General features: G+C 37.2%; 1 protein-coding gene across 1 annotated transcript; it reads left to right on the top strand.

Annotated features, from left to right (window-relative positions):
* The first annotated feature begins 9,183 nt into the window (after positions 1–9,183).
* On the top strand, positions 9,184–14,363 carry LOC117578168 (uncharacterized). Its single transcript, XM_034263457.2, has 2 exons — positions 9,184–11,223; positions 11,291–14,363. Exons 1-2 carry the CDS (start codon positions 9,280–9,282, stop codon positions 14,168–14,170), a joined length of 4,824 nt encoding a protein of 1,607 aa, XP_034119348.1. The 5' UTR covers positions 9,184–9,279; the 3' UTR covers positions 14,171–14,363.
* Positions 14,364–16,356: the final 1,993 nt, after the last annotated feature.

Here is a 16,356-nt window from a genome sequence, read left to right as displayed (position 1 = left end):
CCTCTGTTTAGCTTTGCGTGTTAGGTATTCTACAAGGGTTTGTAGATTGTCGGTTGTGGGATTGAGATTGAGATTGGGGCAGTGTTGTTGTCGTCGTCACATATGGGGGGGAAAAATTAAAACGAATATGAAATTTTGTTAATTTTTTTTACACTAAGATTTGCATTTCAAAGGCTTTCTCTGTTCTCAATCTACGTTCGTAGAAATCAATTTCAAATATGTAGACAACAGTATATAACGCTGTCTACAGATTTTTGATATTGATTTCTAAATTGCGATAAAGACTAAGGATATCTAGAACATTGTATAGCCCAATTTGAAAGGAAATGTCCTGAATGTTTATTAAAAATGTCCTGAATATTCTTTAAAAAAATGTATAAAAAACGATATAACATATATATATAATATGTTTAACTTTTTTCGATAAAAAGTTCTGAATATGAACCTCAACATATGTGAAGAACCCAATTTAAACTTTATATAAAGACTTAATCTATATTTAAATGCAATATAAAGAATAAAGATATAAGACAACAATGGATGCAACTTGAGCTCAAAATACAAATGAGATCTACGATATAAATATGGTTTTCAATTTTAACCATTTCATTGATATTCTTTTCAGCTTATAGTACATTTTGAATTATATATATATTTTGTAAATTGTAAAAGTATATTTTTAATTTAGTATATTGTGTATTTTATAGTATTTATTTGGATTCTTTTACGATTGTGCAATTGAGGGCATAACCTGGACAGTTTTTTTTTTGTTGTGGCATAGAAGTGCATTGATGTGGAAAATTGTATTTGGGGCAACAAAGCGCGTCAATTGTTGTACTATGTAGGACCGGTTGTTGGCTTAAGAGGGGCAGAGTTAACTGTTAATAGTTGTGACAATGCCCGAAAGGGATTAAAAAGCAACAAAAAAATAGGAAAGGGGATCAATGCAAAATGCACAATTAAACAAAGTCAGCTTGTTGCCTTTTTTCCGCGGGGGGTTGCGTACTTCAGGTGCTTCAATTCCACAATTGCTCAATAAAAAGAAATGTGAATGTGAACATAAAATCCATATATAATAATAAAGCCGCCCCATTGAGTGAGACGATTTAGTTTTTCTCCCTGTCAAAACGTTGCATTGTTGGCTGCTGTTTGTATTTTGATTGCCGGCTTAGCGCATTTCTTTTTTTTTTGGGAGAAAAACTTTAAAAAAAATGCGTTGGAAAAAAATGAAAATGAAAACAAAAATGATTACCCCGACCCTTGTGAACTATTTGCACAGTTGTTTAAATAAATTTGCCGCTAGGGGTTGCGTCCCCTCCCTCAACATCATCGTCATCGTCATCATTCAATAATGCTAGCTCAAATATTGATCAAGACTTTTGGGTTTCGCTGAAGAAGGGAGCCTAGTCTAGTAGCTGAGGGTGCATAGGGAAATTCCCATACCCCTTCCCTACTCTTCTGCTTGTTGTGTAATTCGTGTAATTGAAGCAATTGAAAGCGCATTTCCATTGTTGTGCACTCACATGTGCATTGTGCATTGTAAAGTCCAAAATTTTACTTTTTTTTTCTTGCTCAACAATTTTTTGTTTGGTTTTTCATAAAATAGAGTTTTGTTTTTGGGTTTACAATTCTAAGTATTGTATAGTTAATAATATTTGCGTGTTTTGCAACACTGATTGGTGACAGCTCTGAAAGCTGGCCAAAGTTGCCAATGCTCAAATTGTGGGCGCAGAGTTGCATTTGGATCTCTCTCTCTTTCTTCGTACTTTCTGTTGAAAGAGAATTCCGTTTGCCTTGTGAGTCATTCGTTTGTTTTCAATTGCCTTTGGGCAATAATCGACATAATTGGCACATTTTACAGAAATTGAACAATAACTCGATGCCGTAACAATGCAGCGACAGCTGCAGATGACAAAAGCCGAAGATGAAGACGGCGCATGCCAAAAAAAACAGAATCGCTGGCAAAAAGGAAAATGAACAGGCAGACAATGGAAATGTGGAAAAATCTCGGCGCAAATAACACCCAAAGGACAGCTGTCTGTGTTGCAGCAGGAGGACACAGCATCTTGGCATCTTGTTTTTTTTTGTCGCAGGCGTTTGCAGGCGTGCAACAAACTGCGGCAACAAACTGCATTGCAACGCGGTCAATTGGTAATTGGATTAGACTAGCAACAACAACAACAACGATCAACGACCCTTGGCCAGCTTTCGGCTAATCAAGACAACCCCTTATACTTTATACCGTTTTGGATTTCCATTTCAATTTACATTCGACCCGCTGATGAGATGCTGCCTAGAAAAAACAGCGGAAATTAATTAAGAGCCCACAGCGTCTTGATGCTCTTTGCTCTCTGAGGTTGTCCGTCAAACCAAAGAAGGCAAATAGACAGCCTCCTTGCCCCTTTTTGTTTCCCACTTTGCCTTGCCTTGCCCCTTGTCCTCTGCCGTCCCGCCCTGTTGTCCGCTTTTACTTTGCTCCTCTGCTGCTGTCCCATAACGAAGGTTGATTTTTATTACATGTAAGTTATATCCATTCACATGAGCGCACACATCATTTGGCTTCTATTTTTTTTATTTAACATTTACATGCAGCTAGTTCAGCTTGGACCCTTTGGGCAATTGCAATTGCGCTTAATTGTGTCGCCTGTTCTCCCATCATCAGTAACTCTTTCAACTTTCCCTTTCTACTTTTTTTTTGTAGCTAATTTAATCTTTGGCTCATCCAGGCTCCTTACCAGGAAATATCTTTGTCTCTCTCTCTCTCTCTCTCTCTCTATCTCTATAATAAGCTAGCTCCCTGTCTAAATTTTCAGAAAACTTGCTGCAGCTGCTGCGTTTTGATTATGCTTTAGTCAGGGAATATACAAATTATTTTTGAAGAGTTTCAAATTAAGCTTGGATCTTGTTTCTGTAGGGATTTTAGGCATTTAATTGATTCATCTTTACTAAATTAAATTTAGCAACACTTTTAAGAACTCTCGCCATAATTTTTATGTTAGATCCCATTTTGTTCATTAATATTTTAATATTTTGTAAGGTCAAATATTTGAAATAATTTGAAACTTTTAAAAATGATTGAAATATATATACAAAATTTGTTTTTGGAAAACTTTTTCTTAATCAACACTTTACAAAATCTTTTTTTTTATATAGTATTATTATTTATTGAAATAACGAATATTTTTATATAGTAGTGTTATTATTATTTAATGAAATAACGAATGCAATTCAGAGGGGCTAAGGTTTTTTAGTTTTTCCTATTTTCTATAGCAATTTTCTATATTAATTAGTAATTTTATCATTTAGTTGCTTCCACTTTGACAGCTACTTTCTTCCTCTCTCTCTCTCTCTCTCTCTCTCTCTCTCTCAGTATCAGTTTCTATCTCTTTTCTCGCATTTCGCGGATCCGATTTGTGATTCGTTGTATCGTGTAAATGATTTTCTATGGTTGCGAGTACGTGAGGGATTTTTGTTGTTTGATGGTGCTCCTATTTCTTCTTTTTTTTTGTTTTTTTTTTTTTTGGCAGCCTGGGAATGTTGTGGGCTGAATGGGCTAGTTGAATCTCGCGATTCATTTATCATGGACAGGCGCAGAGAGTACAGGATATGTGACAGGATGTGACTGGGCACAAATGATTGTTGTGGCCGGTCGCAGCATCCGAGCGGCAGGACAATGGCAATAAAAAAAACTGAGAAGTCGAAACACGTAACGAATGCACAGGAACAGAAGCAGGAACAGAAGCAGGATATGCAGCTGGTCGCGGGTTGTGAGACGGAGGGGGGGAAAAGCGATTGACGGCGACCACAAGTTCGCGCCCATGTTGCGGGTCTCGTAATCCTTTAACGGCATCGGCATCGGCATCGGGAGCGACATCAACATAAACAAACAACAAACTGCATGAGGCCAGCGTGCGAAACTGACCTCTTCATTATGTATGTCAATGTCCTGAAGGACGACAACGGCAACGACAACGGCAACGACAAAGACGACAATCTTCTGTGGGTCAGACTCGATGGCGGTTCACTGAACTGGAAAATTATGCAACGCTCGACGCGATGAGGATTAGCGATCGTTCTTACAGGACGAACGAAGAAGGGAACAGGACTTTAGGCTGACCCCTTTTGTACAACTGCAAATCAAATCAAACGAAAACAAATCAACAACCCGAATCCGCATCCGAATCCGAATCCGAACCCGACCTTGTTTTTATTGCTTTGTGTCGGACAATTGATTTTGTGACATCAATTTTGGTGTAAACAGCTTTGGTCAGCTTCCAATTTCGTGTTGTCTCAATTCTTTTGAGAATTGAGTTGTCAGTTTATCGCGGATGTTCCATAATAAATCAGCACAGCGCATAGATCAACCCAACAATAGATCAACCCATGTCGCTCATTAGAACCAAGAAAATACAGCCCTATTATTGCACTACTTTGATTTGTTCACATTTCTGCTTAAGGATTTGTAATAAGAAATAATAATAATTACATTACAAATATATTAAAGAAATAATAATAATTACACTACAAATATATCAAATTTGTAGTGTAATTATTATTATTTCTTATTACAATTCCTTAAGGCTGCAATCATTACAAGTTTTACAACTCAAATTTCGTATATAATAATTATTTAAATATTTTTTTTATTCATAAAGTTATGCTTATTATTTTCACAACTTCATTTATTATTAATTATTTGCAATATTATTAAATTCTAAATGCAATTTTTTTGTTTTTTTGCAAATAAGCATTAAAATCTTTTCTACAATTTGAAGAAGAATAAGAAGAACCCATCTTAAAGAAATAGTTAGTTTATGAAGATTAAAGATATCAAACAAATTATTGAAATATTTTGTAAAGTCGAATACATATTTGAAATATTTTGAAACTCTTAACTTTTATTGGGATTGCAATACTGCTCTTAAATAAAAGTAGGAAATGTTTTTTTTTAACAACTAGATTCTTTAAATATTCTAAAATTATGCAAATATTCTACAATTTTTAATTAATGGATCCTTCTTGTAGAAGAAGTTAGTATATAATAGTCTGAAGACCTTCGTCGCTATAGCTCAACTTATTGCAATCAATAAAATAATGATAATAGTAGTTAGTATATAAGGACTTTACTAAAGATCGTGAACCGTTTTTCTCTAAGCAATTTAATAACTTAAATAAATTTTATATTCAAAACTAAACTTTACTTACAATTAAAATAGAGAAATATTAAAATCAGATGTAGAGAAAGTTTTATTTCCAATATTCGAGAATTATAGATAGCTAGCAAAAACTTTTTAAAATCCTAAATTTAGATTAGTTTTGTTATTTTTCTTTAAATCTTTCAAGCTGGAGCACAACATTTGCCTAAGGATTTTTAAGGATTTTATTATGTTAAAGTTGTGAAACGATGTATTGTGATTTATATGACAGCTAGTAAACCCTTTAGGCTGTGAAAGAGAGAGCGAGAGAGAAGGTGCGAAAGAGATGGTGCATATGACGAAGCGAATCGGAAGTGTTGCATTGAAATTTGTGCAATTTTATAGTACGTATGTGTGTGTGTGTGAGTTTATTTGCAATGTTTTTGGATTCGGAATCCGGGATTCGGGATCCGGGATCAACCCTTTTGATGGGTCTTCTGATTGCTGCGCTGCGGTGGTTGTCAGCTGATTTTAAACGTATTAACCCATGACCGCTTTAGCCATTGTTTATTGCCTAATTTGCGGTTAAATTTTTGATTTTGCCACAATGATTTCATTTGTGAATTTCACAATTTTTAGACAGATTGAGATTTATGAGTGTGCGAAACATTTTTCTGTTTTCTGTTTTCTGTTTTTTTGGCGCGCTGTGCAGTGATGAGGAAAAATGAAAAATGCAAAATAAAAAGAGAGCAGAGTTGAGGTATAAGGAAAGAACCAAGGCAAGGAATTATAGAGAGCGCATTTATCATGGACTGTGGTCGAGTGTGCTGTTGTTGGGTTTTATTATCGCTGCACTGCGATCTGCTAATGACCTCGGCAGAAAATCAATTAAATATTGGGGGAAAGGAAAAAACAACAAGAACGCAAATGGAACTAAAATGTTTACATGTAATGACCCCCGACCACCCGGTAAAAGCAAAAACCAAACTCAAACCCGAAGTACTGACCCCTTGGGAGTGTGTGAGTGAGTGTGAGTGCTAGCAACCCTCTGAGCTTGTGATCCTTGAACCGATCAGCAACAGAACAGAGTTCATAATGATAAACTGTCAAAAGTGCAGCGTTAGTAGATGCATATCGACATCGGAAGGACCTCGAACCCACGCGTCTATCACATTAACACAGCGAACACCGAACGGGAACGGGAATGGGAATGGGAACGGGAACAGGAGCAAGAGGGGGAGGAGAAGGAAGCGGAGACCACGTCGATCGGAAACTTTATGACATTTGCCACTCGTTTTTGTTTTTTGCCTTTTGTAATCAGCGGGTTAATTTTGCTTCGGTTTTACCTCTAATTTTGCCTCCCGCTCTTTTCTCCTTTTGTGTTTTTTTACGACTCTACCACAAAAAAAGAGAAATTCGTTGCACGTTGACAGTTTTCAATTAGGTTTACATATCGACAATGTTGCAGCGGCTGCTGTTATGTGGCATGTTGCATTGTCATTTCGTGTGGCAGGAAGTGCGCAACTTGCTTTCATTTCACTTTCGACTTTCGACATTAATGACACAGATTATCATCAGTGGCAACAACAACAAACGATCATTAGGCCACTGAACGCAAACACATAAAATCAAAGTCCAAAAATGTCACGAAACTTGCTGCAAAGGTCAATTTTATTGGCTTTGAGACAGGTGTCAACTCAGGTGGTGTTTTATTAGCTGCAACCAATTTGCGATTATCTCTAGTGAAAGTATATTTAATGAAGAAGTGAAACACTTGCTTAAAAATAACAGCAATGAGTAGAAGTCTTGGTAAAGGCTTCATAAAGTTTATGAACATCTTCACAACTTTTTTTTTAAGTATTGAAAGGGATCTTATGAAATCTTTTTTGTTGTGGTATGCCAGAAATTTGGATACTCTGATTAAAGAGAAAGATACTTGGTACGTTTAAACATATTTAACTAGGCTTCCTTTTTTTCCTTTCTATTCACTTTAAAGTGAAGTCCAGCTTCTAAGTTTCATATAAATGAATTCAGTAAAAAACCTACTGAGATCGGTTGATCAAATTTAAATATTATATTTTATTTATTCTTCTGAGTTTAGTTTTAAAACCATATTATTACAACTACGAATATTCAGTTTAAAGTATGCATTAAGGTTTTAACTATTTCGGTGTATTTTTTTACCACAAAATTCGGATTTGTACAAAAGAATTTATGATATAAAAAGTTCGATTTGTTATAAGCGAATCTTTCTTGAAATTTTGTCAGAAGTTGAGATCGTCTTTAGAGTTTTTCTGAAGAAGTGAGCTAACATTATTCGTAATTTAGATCATCTGATCAGTTAGAGGATCTTTTCTCAAGCGCTCCTTTTTTTTATTTATTTATTATATTAAAATCTAAAATAAAATACTTGGCGCCTTTCGATTCTGTTCTCTTTTCTTTTTTTTTGTTCTATTCTCTTTAAAGTGAAATCTAGCTTCTCAGTTACAAAAAATCTAAAATATATATTGTTTATTTCAATTCTAATTACAACTTAAGAATATTAGTATTTAAGTTTGGTTTAGCATGTTATTTCAAATCATTTTTTTTCCAACAAAATTCTGAGAATAGATTTGTTCTGAAGGAATATTTTTTGAAATATGCCAGCAGTTGAGATCGTCGCTTCCCTAGAATACAGTCTGTAATTTACTAGCAACCAAATAGATGCTCTTCTTAGAAGCAATGTTGAGCATTGGCCTTGTAGCTTGACGAACCATTTTGGTTGAGCATTCGGATCCCATGATGGAATCGAGCTGTCGCTCTGGCCGCCGGCTAATCAATTACGTCGAGTTGAGAAAGAAGGGTTAGACGTTGCGTAATACTCAATAAAGTTTGAAATTTTATTCAAATTTAATTGCAGGCATGCATTAATTTGCTTTTGGTTCCTCAAGACCTTTAACTGGGAACCTGATCGCGGCCCGCTGTCAAACGTTTGACAAACTTCCAAAAACAGCCAAAGACGACGCGAAGATGCGACATTCTGACATTTGATGTGCGTTTTCTACGTTCCTCAGTCCCGTTTCGTTATGTTTAACTCTCAATTTGCATTTTCCAAAACACCGCCGAGGGTTAGTTTTCTTGGTCTTTGTGGCCAAGTTGCTTGCGGTTGGGATGCGCGATCGCCAGTCGCGTTGTCGTTTCCACCTTGGAAAAACAACAAAACGTTACGTTGTTCTTGATCTTCACCCTCCTCCTTCCTCCTTTTAACCCCACACACCCTTTTGCGCGCTCTTTTCCACGGGTGGAAAATGAAAACGCATTTGATTTGTGAAAATTTCGATTTACTTTTCGGGGCATTTTTTGGGTAATTTTCTTTACAATTAAATATGTAAATGCCGCTAAACGTTTAGCGTTTTCTTTTCAAAAGGCGTTTGTTATTGTCATTCACACAGATTAGCCTCCGGGTGCAATACATTGTCCTTGGCCTTGATCCTGGTCGCGGCCTCGCGGTTCTATATCCTTGCCCTACCCTTCCCCTTCCCCTTCCCACTGTCCCTGCCCCTGCCCCATGACCGCGCTTTCTATTTGTCCAACTCAGCTGTCTGACCCTAAAGAGACAATGCCTAAGTTGATTAGATTGCTTATGAACGCATCTTCGTTTTCGAAATATTTTAATGAGGTTTTTTCTTGATAATAATTCTTTTTTTTTGCCAGGTTTGGTATTTAAAGTTAATAAAAATTGAATAAAATGTGAATAATATAAATTTTATAAATCAAACGTTTAATGAGAATGCAATAATTAGCGTAATTAGAGTGTATTGTGTTACACTCGACTTTTTAACACCAACTCTTCTGTTCCATTTGAATAAAAAGTTGATTAAGGTTGCCATTTAAACACAGCGTAAAATACCAGAAAAAGAGAACACATAAACGACGCGCTCTCTTGCCAAAGCTTTTGCGCCAGGTGGCAACATTGGCATACAGTGTTGGGTAACGTGACGTGTGTTTGACAATTGTTTAATTGACGAAAAAGTTTTTATACCTAAAACAAATTGTCATTTTGGGCGAGTGTCAAATGTGAGCAATCACATTTTTTCACCAGAGATTTGGGCATTTCTTTTATGCCGCATGTAAGTTTTGCCATCAATGCAACGTCAGCCAAAACATGCAGCAAGTTGAAGCGGCACATGGACAACAACAACAATTTGAAAGCAGAGCTCCACGCGGTATTTTCTATAATGGCACCTGGTACAATACGCAAGCGTACAATATGCAGCTACCAAGTTGTGTGCTGCCCGAGACGTGGCAGTGGCAACAACAACAACAACAACAACAGTATGCGCATGCCACTTTGCAACCAGGGCTGCATTTGCAACAGGGACTGCAACTAGTTGTGGCTGAAGTAACGCCTCAATTGCCATTGCAGTCATCACGTTCTCATTATCAAATATGCACCTGTCAGAGGGGGCAGCCGTTGTCCATGTTGCACGGTCTACACTTTGTGCAGCCGCATCAATGCAACAACTATGAGGCTGTGATCAAGCAACAGCAACAGCAACAGCATCTGCAGCAGTTAACAGCGCAACACATACAAACTCCTTTAATGCCGCAATTCTCGCAGCAGTTCCACCAACAGTTGGAGCAACAGCAGCAGCCACAACATTTTATACAGCAGCAATTGGAGTTGACGCATTTAAATCAGCAGCCGCAATGTTTCTACTCAACTCAAGTGCAAGGTACAGACTCGCCTCAGCAGGAGATACAACAAGAACTAACTCAACAAGAGTTGCAACTGCAGCAGCAGCAGCAACATTTCATACAGCAGCAACATTCAAATCAGCAGCAGCACTTCCAGCAGCAGCTACCTCAACAGCAGTTGCATCTTGAGCTGCAGCAGCAGCAACATTTCATACAGTGGCAACAGAATTCTAATCAATGTTGCTACTCAACTCAAGTGGAAGTCGCACAGTTTGCGCAGAGGGAGATGCAACAACAACTACCTCAACAGCAGTTGGAGTCTCAGGAGTTGCAGCAGCATCAACAGCATACAAATCAGCAAGAGCAGCAGCAATGTTGCTACTCAACTCAATTTCAGCAGCAGCAGCAGCTTCAACAGCAGTTGGAGCATCAAACTCAATCACAACAACGACTGCAGCAAGCTCAACCACAGCAGCAGCAATTAGAGTCTCAGCAGTTGGAACAGCATCAACAGGATTCAAATGAGCAGCAGCAGTTGGAACAATGTTGCTACTCAACTCAAGTAGAGTCCCCGCAGAAGGAGATGCAACAAGAACTACCTCAACAGCAATTGGAGTCTCAGGAGTTGCAACAGCATCAACAGGATTCAAATGAGCAACCACAGCAAAAGGATTTGGAGCAATATTGCTACTTAACTCAAGTGCAAGACACACAGTCTCCACAGCAGCAAAAGTTGGAACAGCAATCTCCACCTGAACAACAGTTCCAGCAGCAGCCACATTTCGTACAGGAGCAATTAGAGTCTGAGCAGTTGCAACAGCATCAACAGCAGCAATGTTGCTACTCAACTCAACTGGAGCAGCAGCTTCAACAGCAGTTGGAGCATCAAACTCAATCACAACAACAGCTGCAGCAAGCTCAACCACAGCAGCAGCAATTAGAGTCTGAGCAGTTGGAACAGCATCAACAGCAGCAATGTTGCCACTCAACTCAACTGCTGCAATCTCATCCACAGCAGCAACAGCAACCACTGATCTGTCAGCAGCATTATCTACCAGACCAAACCAATAACTATCGTCCACAATCATCGTCAACGACACCAACATCGTTTCCGTCATCGTCATCGCCATCGCCATCGAGCATTTCAACGCCGCAGCCTGTCAACGATCCTCAAATTATCCAAGTCGATATGTCATCCGTGAGCAAGGTTCACATAACTCGTTCATTCGCCAGGCTGGTGATTTCCATCTACAGACAGACTGAATTCGATGATGAGTCGCCCAATCGCGTGATCATCAATGGGCAAGTGCTCATCAGCGACAGCTCAGACAGCTCCAATGGACAATCGATGAGCCAATTGCATGTCAATTCAGCAACTCAAACGCCAACTAAGGAGGAGACACAAACCGAGGTAAGTAGAAAAGTGAATTTATCGTAGCTAAACAACTTAACTGACGGCAACTTCAAAACTATTGCAGACTCCGATGAGCACAGATGCCAGCGATGAAGTCGACAGCTCAACAGCCGATCTGGAGGAGCTTCTTCAATATACAACTGCAGCTGTAGCGACAGTGAATCAAAATCAATCAAAGTCCAGTGCACAAACCGAACCGGAGCAATTTCGTGCTCCGCGTCGTGTTGCCAAACAGCAGCCGATGCTGCAGCACAATCCTCTCAAGAAAGCACCCAAATGGACAAAACCAGCTATAAGAATCTCAAGAGAGTTGCTGAATTCGTCAGGATCGAATGAAACATTGCCTAATCGAATTCAGCAAGAGAACGAGCAAATGCCGCATGAAAATTCGGAAGGTATTCTGGAAAAGTTCGAGTTGGTAAATTCAGAAACCATTCTGAAAGAGTCATCGACAAATTTGCAGAAGGTCGAGCAAAAGCAAATGCAGCAGGAAGAGTCTGGAAAAGTTCTGCAAAAGATCGAACAAGTGCAAATGCCACAGAAAAGATCGGAAACAATTCAGCAAAAGATCGAGCAAATTCCACTGCCGAAGAAAGAGTCAACGACAAATTTGCATAAGATTAAAGAAAAGGAAATGCTACAGGAAAAGATCGAGAAAATGCCACAGAAAAGTTTGGAAACAAATCTGCAAAAGATCGAACAAATACCAATACAGCAGAAGGATTCTGAAAGAATTCTGCAAAAGATCGATGAAGTGGGAGTGCCACAGAAAGAGCCAAGGACAAATCTAAATAACATCAAAGAAAAGCAAATGACACAGAAGAAGCCGGAAACAATTCTGCAAAAGATCGAACAAATGCCATTGCCACAGAATGAGTCAACGACAAATGTGCAAAAGATCGAACAAATACTGAAGGAAAAATCTGGAAGAATTCTTCAAAAGATCGATCAAATGCCACAGGAAAAGCCGACAACAGTCAAAGTTCAAACAATTCCAGTTACCGCAAAGCTGCAAGATTGTGACTCTAACAATTCAAACAATTTGTTTAAGCAAACAACACTTGGAATGGCATCACAGCAACCACAACTTGCTTTGGAAATTTGCAACCATTTGGGGCAACAAGATCGAGATCTAGAGGAGGAGTGGCCAGACTTGAGTGTTCAGCAAACAACGCCATCGGTACGAATACGCAAACCACAGCCTTCGCCTTCGCCTCAACCGGTTGTCAACCAAAAATGCAATGGGATGCGCAGTCCGCCTTCATTCCCCGAAGATTATCCCATCGGTGAACCCAAATTGCCGCAATCGATATACAAGCAAATGTATAAAAGGAAATCGAGTCAATCAAAAACCATTGAGCAATCAACATCCATGATGACGACCAAGCAAGAGACACCGCTACGATCGCAGTCTGTGGACAATGTTAACCGATCATGGAATACAAAAACTTATCAACGGATCAATCATAATTCCGACGAGTGTCCACAGTTAAACGGCATTCGCCAGATTCTTTCACCAACAAGAAGAAATCAATCAGCACAGAGTTATCAATCGTTAGTCAATCAACAGAAAAATTTAACAAGATATCAACAAGGCGCTACTAAATCTATAACAATTAAACCAACAATGAATACTCTATCCAAAGCTCAATCAATAACAGTTCATCAATCAGATGTCAATCAAGCAGCAGCTCGAAATGATCAAGTTGTTAACCAATCAAAGTCCTCAAGCAATCAAGTATCAATTCAGTCAATTAGTAGTTGTGTGAAGGCTGGAAACCAAAAACAAAAATCAACACCCAAGGCTATGTCGAAAGTAAAGTCGGAACAACAACCAAACATCAATCAAACAGTAAACCTAAAATCGCAATCTGCACCAAGATTTGGCTTGAATGAATCGAAGACATCTAAGTCAATAACTGATCTACCCAAGAAGAAGTCAAATGGAGCTTTTGAGTCAAACGCCAATCAAGCAACGGACGCCAAAGAAAGTGAAGTGCATCAATCGATCAATCTATCAGCTGACAATGAAAAGCCAGTAAAAACTTTTGAATGCTCCGAATCTGAAAACCAATCTGAGGTATCTTTAAATGCGGATCAAGTTGTTAACCAACCAAAGTCCTCAAGCAATCAAGCATCAATTCAGTCAACTAGTACTTGTGTGAAGGCTGGAAACCAAAAACAAAAATCAACACCCAAGGCTATGTCGAAAGTAAAGTCGGAACAACAACCAAACATCAATCAAACAGTAAACCTAAAATCGCAATCTGCACCAAGATTTGGCTTGAATGAATCGAAGACATCTAAGTCAATAACTGATCTACCCAAGAAGAAGTCAAATGGAGCTTTTGAGTCAAACGCCAATCAAGCAACCGACGCCAAAGAAAGTGAAGTGCATCAATCGATCAATCTATCAGCTGACAATGAAAAGCCAGTAAAAACTTTTGCATGCTCCGAATCTGAAAACCAATCTGAGGTATCTTTAAATCCGGAGATGGATAACGACACAAAGCCTTCAACGTCTCAGAATGCAGAAGCACTTGGGATTAGAAAGACAAATAATAATAGAAAACAAAAGACACGGATGAGCAAATTCGAACGCAAGGCGCTGCGTCGTGAATTGCAGAATGTGCAACTGGCTGCCCGAAAGTCCGAGGAGAACTCTCAGTCCACGGAAGAAGTGCTCCAACCAGTGGAAGTGCAGCATGATGTGGAGGAAGTTAAAAGGAATCAGCAGTCCACCGAAGTAGATCAACATTTGAAGGATATTCCTCAGCCTATGGAATGGGAAAGTTCAGATGAAGTCAAACCCAAGGAGGAGCCGAAAGAAACTGAACCGAGTGACGAGGATCCAGAGCTTAATAATCCGTTGCTTAGCGGCATTAGCTGTAAGATAATGCGCGGCCACATCCTGAGAATAGCCAAAAAGATCAATAGTCTTTAAAGGAAATATCGGGGTATTCAATTGTAACGAACATTTAAAGCGGGGAAAGGGGATAACAAGCAACCAATGTGATAACTTAATGTGAATCGGCAGCTTAAAGCAAACGATGTTTTTTTTTTTGTTATATGTTAATATGCCATATTTACAAAAAGTTAACTTGCCTATCTCAATAAAAATAGATCTCAGATTTACAATTGAACTCAAATGTTGCAATCTACATGTTTATTTCAATAAAATTCTATACTTGAATAGCTTTTTCTCTTTACTACTTATAAGTTATATATAAATTCAAGAATTTGGCAAGTGTTCAATATGGGTTCTATAATGCATGTAAATTGTTTCAATTGTCTATGCTTAACCGAGTTTTAACGTTCGTAATGTGTTGTAGTTTTGAAGTCCCAAGAGTTTTCCTCTGATCTGCAGGACAAATGGCGATTTGGAATGGATTGTAAATCTCAGTTTGCATTGTCCAAGTATTTAATTTTCTTCTAGTTACTTGGGTTCAGGTGTGGCTGCACTAATTAACTGTCGAAAGGATTTCCAACGCCTACTGTTTCGGTAGTTTGCCATTGATTTACGATCGGTCGTCTACCTGCTCATTAGCATAAGCTGCCGGCGCACCTAAGTCTTTGTGAACTGTTGCGTGTGGCAAAGATCTTAATGAATGAATCAGTTCTTCGTCTCTCATTCAACTTGCTACAGACGATATTCTAATTCTAATCCTTTGGCTTAGCTCATTGGAATCTTGCTTTCGTATTGCCACAGCTTGTGACAATCTTGCGACAATCTTGTTCGGGTCCAAACAAAAAAGGTGTTGGATATCCTTTCCTTTCCGTTCCGTTCCTTTTTCCTTTGATTTCATTTCTGGCCCGAACTGCAGCTGTGCAAGATGCATTTGCAGATGTCCGTAGATATAGGAATACTATTTGTAAATGGCTTAGGATGTTCGCACTCGCCATTGTTGCAGCATCATCTTAAGATCTAAGATCTACAAATATCCGTTCCACTGCGTCCGTAAATCCCAACTCAAAACTGTCATAAGCACCGACTAACTGATCGGTGTTGGACTCTGCACAGATCCCTTTTTCTCCTTTTTAACCAAACATAATTGCACTCTTTTGTTCGACACGCTTTATTTAATTCTAGCAAGTTCTATCTTAACTCAATTTTGTTAACTGATCTTGGTAATATTTATTGGAATTACATGGAAATACATTATAGATATTCTATTATAAATTTTTATTTATTTTGTTTTTACATTTTATTAAATTAAGTTAATTGTTTTTTTTTAACTTTATTTTATTATTATTATTTATTTCATTTCATTATAGAGATCATATTATATATACTTTTTTTTGGCTTTTTATTTATTGTTGAAGTTCTTTAAAATTTATTATTTTATTTACTTTTATACATTACAGATATTCTATTATAAATTTTTATTTATTTTGTTGTTAAATTTTATTAAATTATTTAATCTCTTTCAAGTTAATTGTTTTTTTTTACTTTATTTTATTATTATTATTTACTATATTTCATTTCATTATAGAGATCATATTATACTTTTTTTTGGCTTTTATTGAATTGTTGAAGTTCTTTAAAGTTTATTGTTATATTTATTTAATTTCTTCAGATTTTATCTCATTTTATATTTAACCAAAGTTTCATTTCATTTCATTTTATTTTATTTTATTTCATTCAAATTTATTTAATTTCATTCCAACTTATTTGATTTCATTTCTTTCCATTCAATGTTTTTATTTTATTTTATCTCATTATTTTGTTTTTATTCAAGTCAAAAGAGCAATTGTTGACATTAAATAGCAATAAAATGGAATCAAAGCTTTTAAATGCCTTACAGTAATAAATTATAAGCTAAAGACTAAATTATTTGAATTCTTAATTCAAATTAAAGAATATTAGATCATTTGTCTACTATGCTAGAAATATATTAATATAGTCCCAGAATCTTAAAGACTTATATATTATTTTAGACTTTATATTTTTATATATTAGATCATTTACTATGCTAGAAATATGTTAATATAGTCCCAGAATCTTATAGACTTATTTATTATTATATATTAGATCATTTACTATGCTAGATTAGATCAATATCAGTCTACTATGCTAGAAATATGTTAATATAGTTAATATATCTTATATATTATTTTGTTCTCCACTCT

Source organism: Drosophila albomicans, chromosome X (genome assembly GCF_009650485.2).
Source record: "Drosophila albomicans strain 15112-1751.03 chromosome X, ASM965048v2, whole genome shotgun sequence".
NCBI lineage: Eukaryota > Metazoa > Arthropoda > Insecta > Diptera > Drosophilidae > Drosophila > Drosophila albomicans.
Note: the sequence above shows the minus strand (reverse complement) of the source record. Positions and strands in the feature narration are given on the sequence as shown.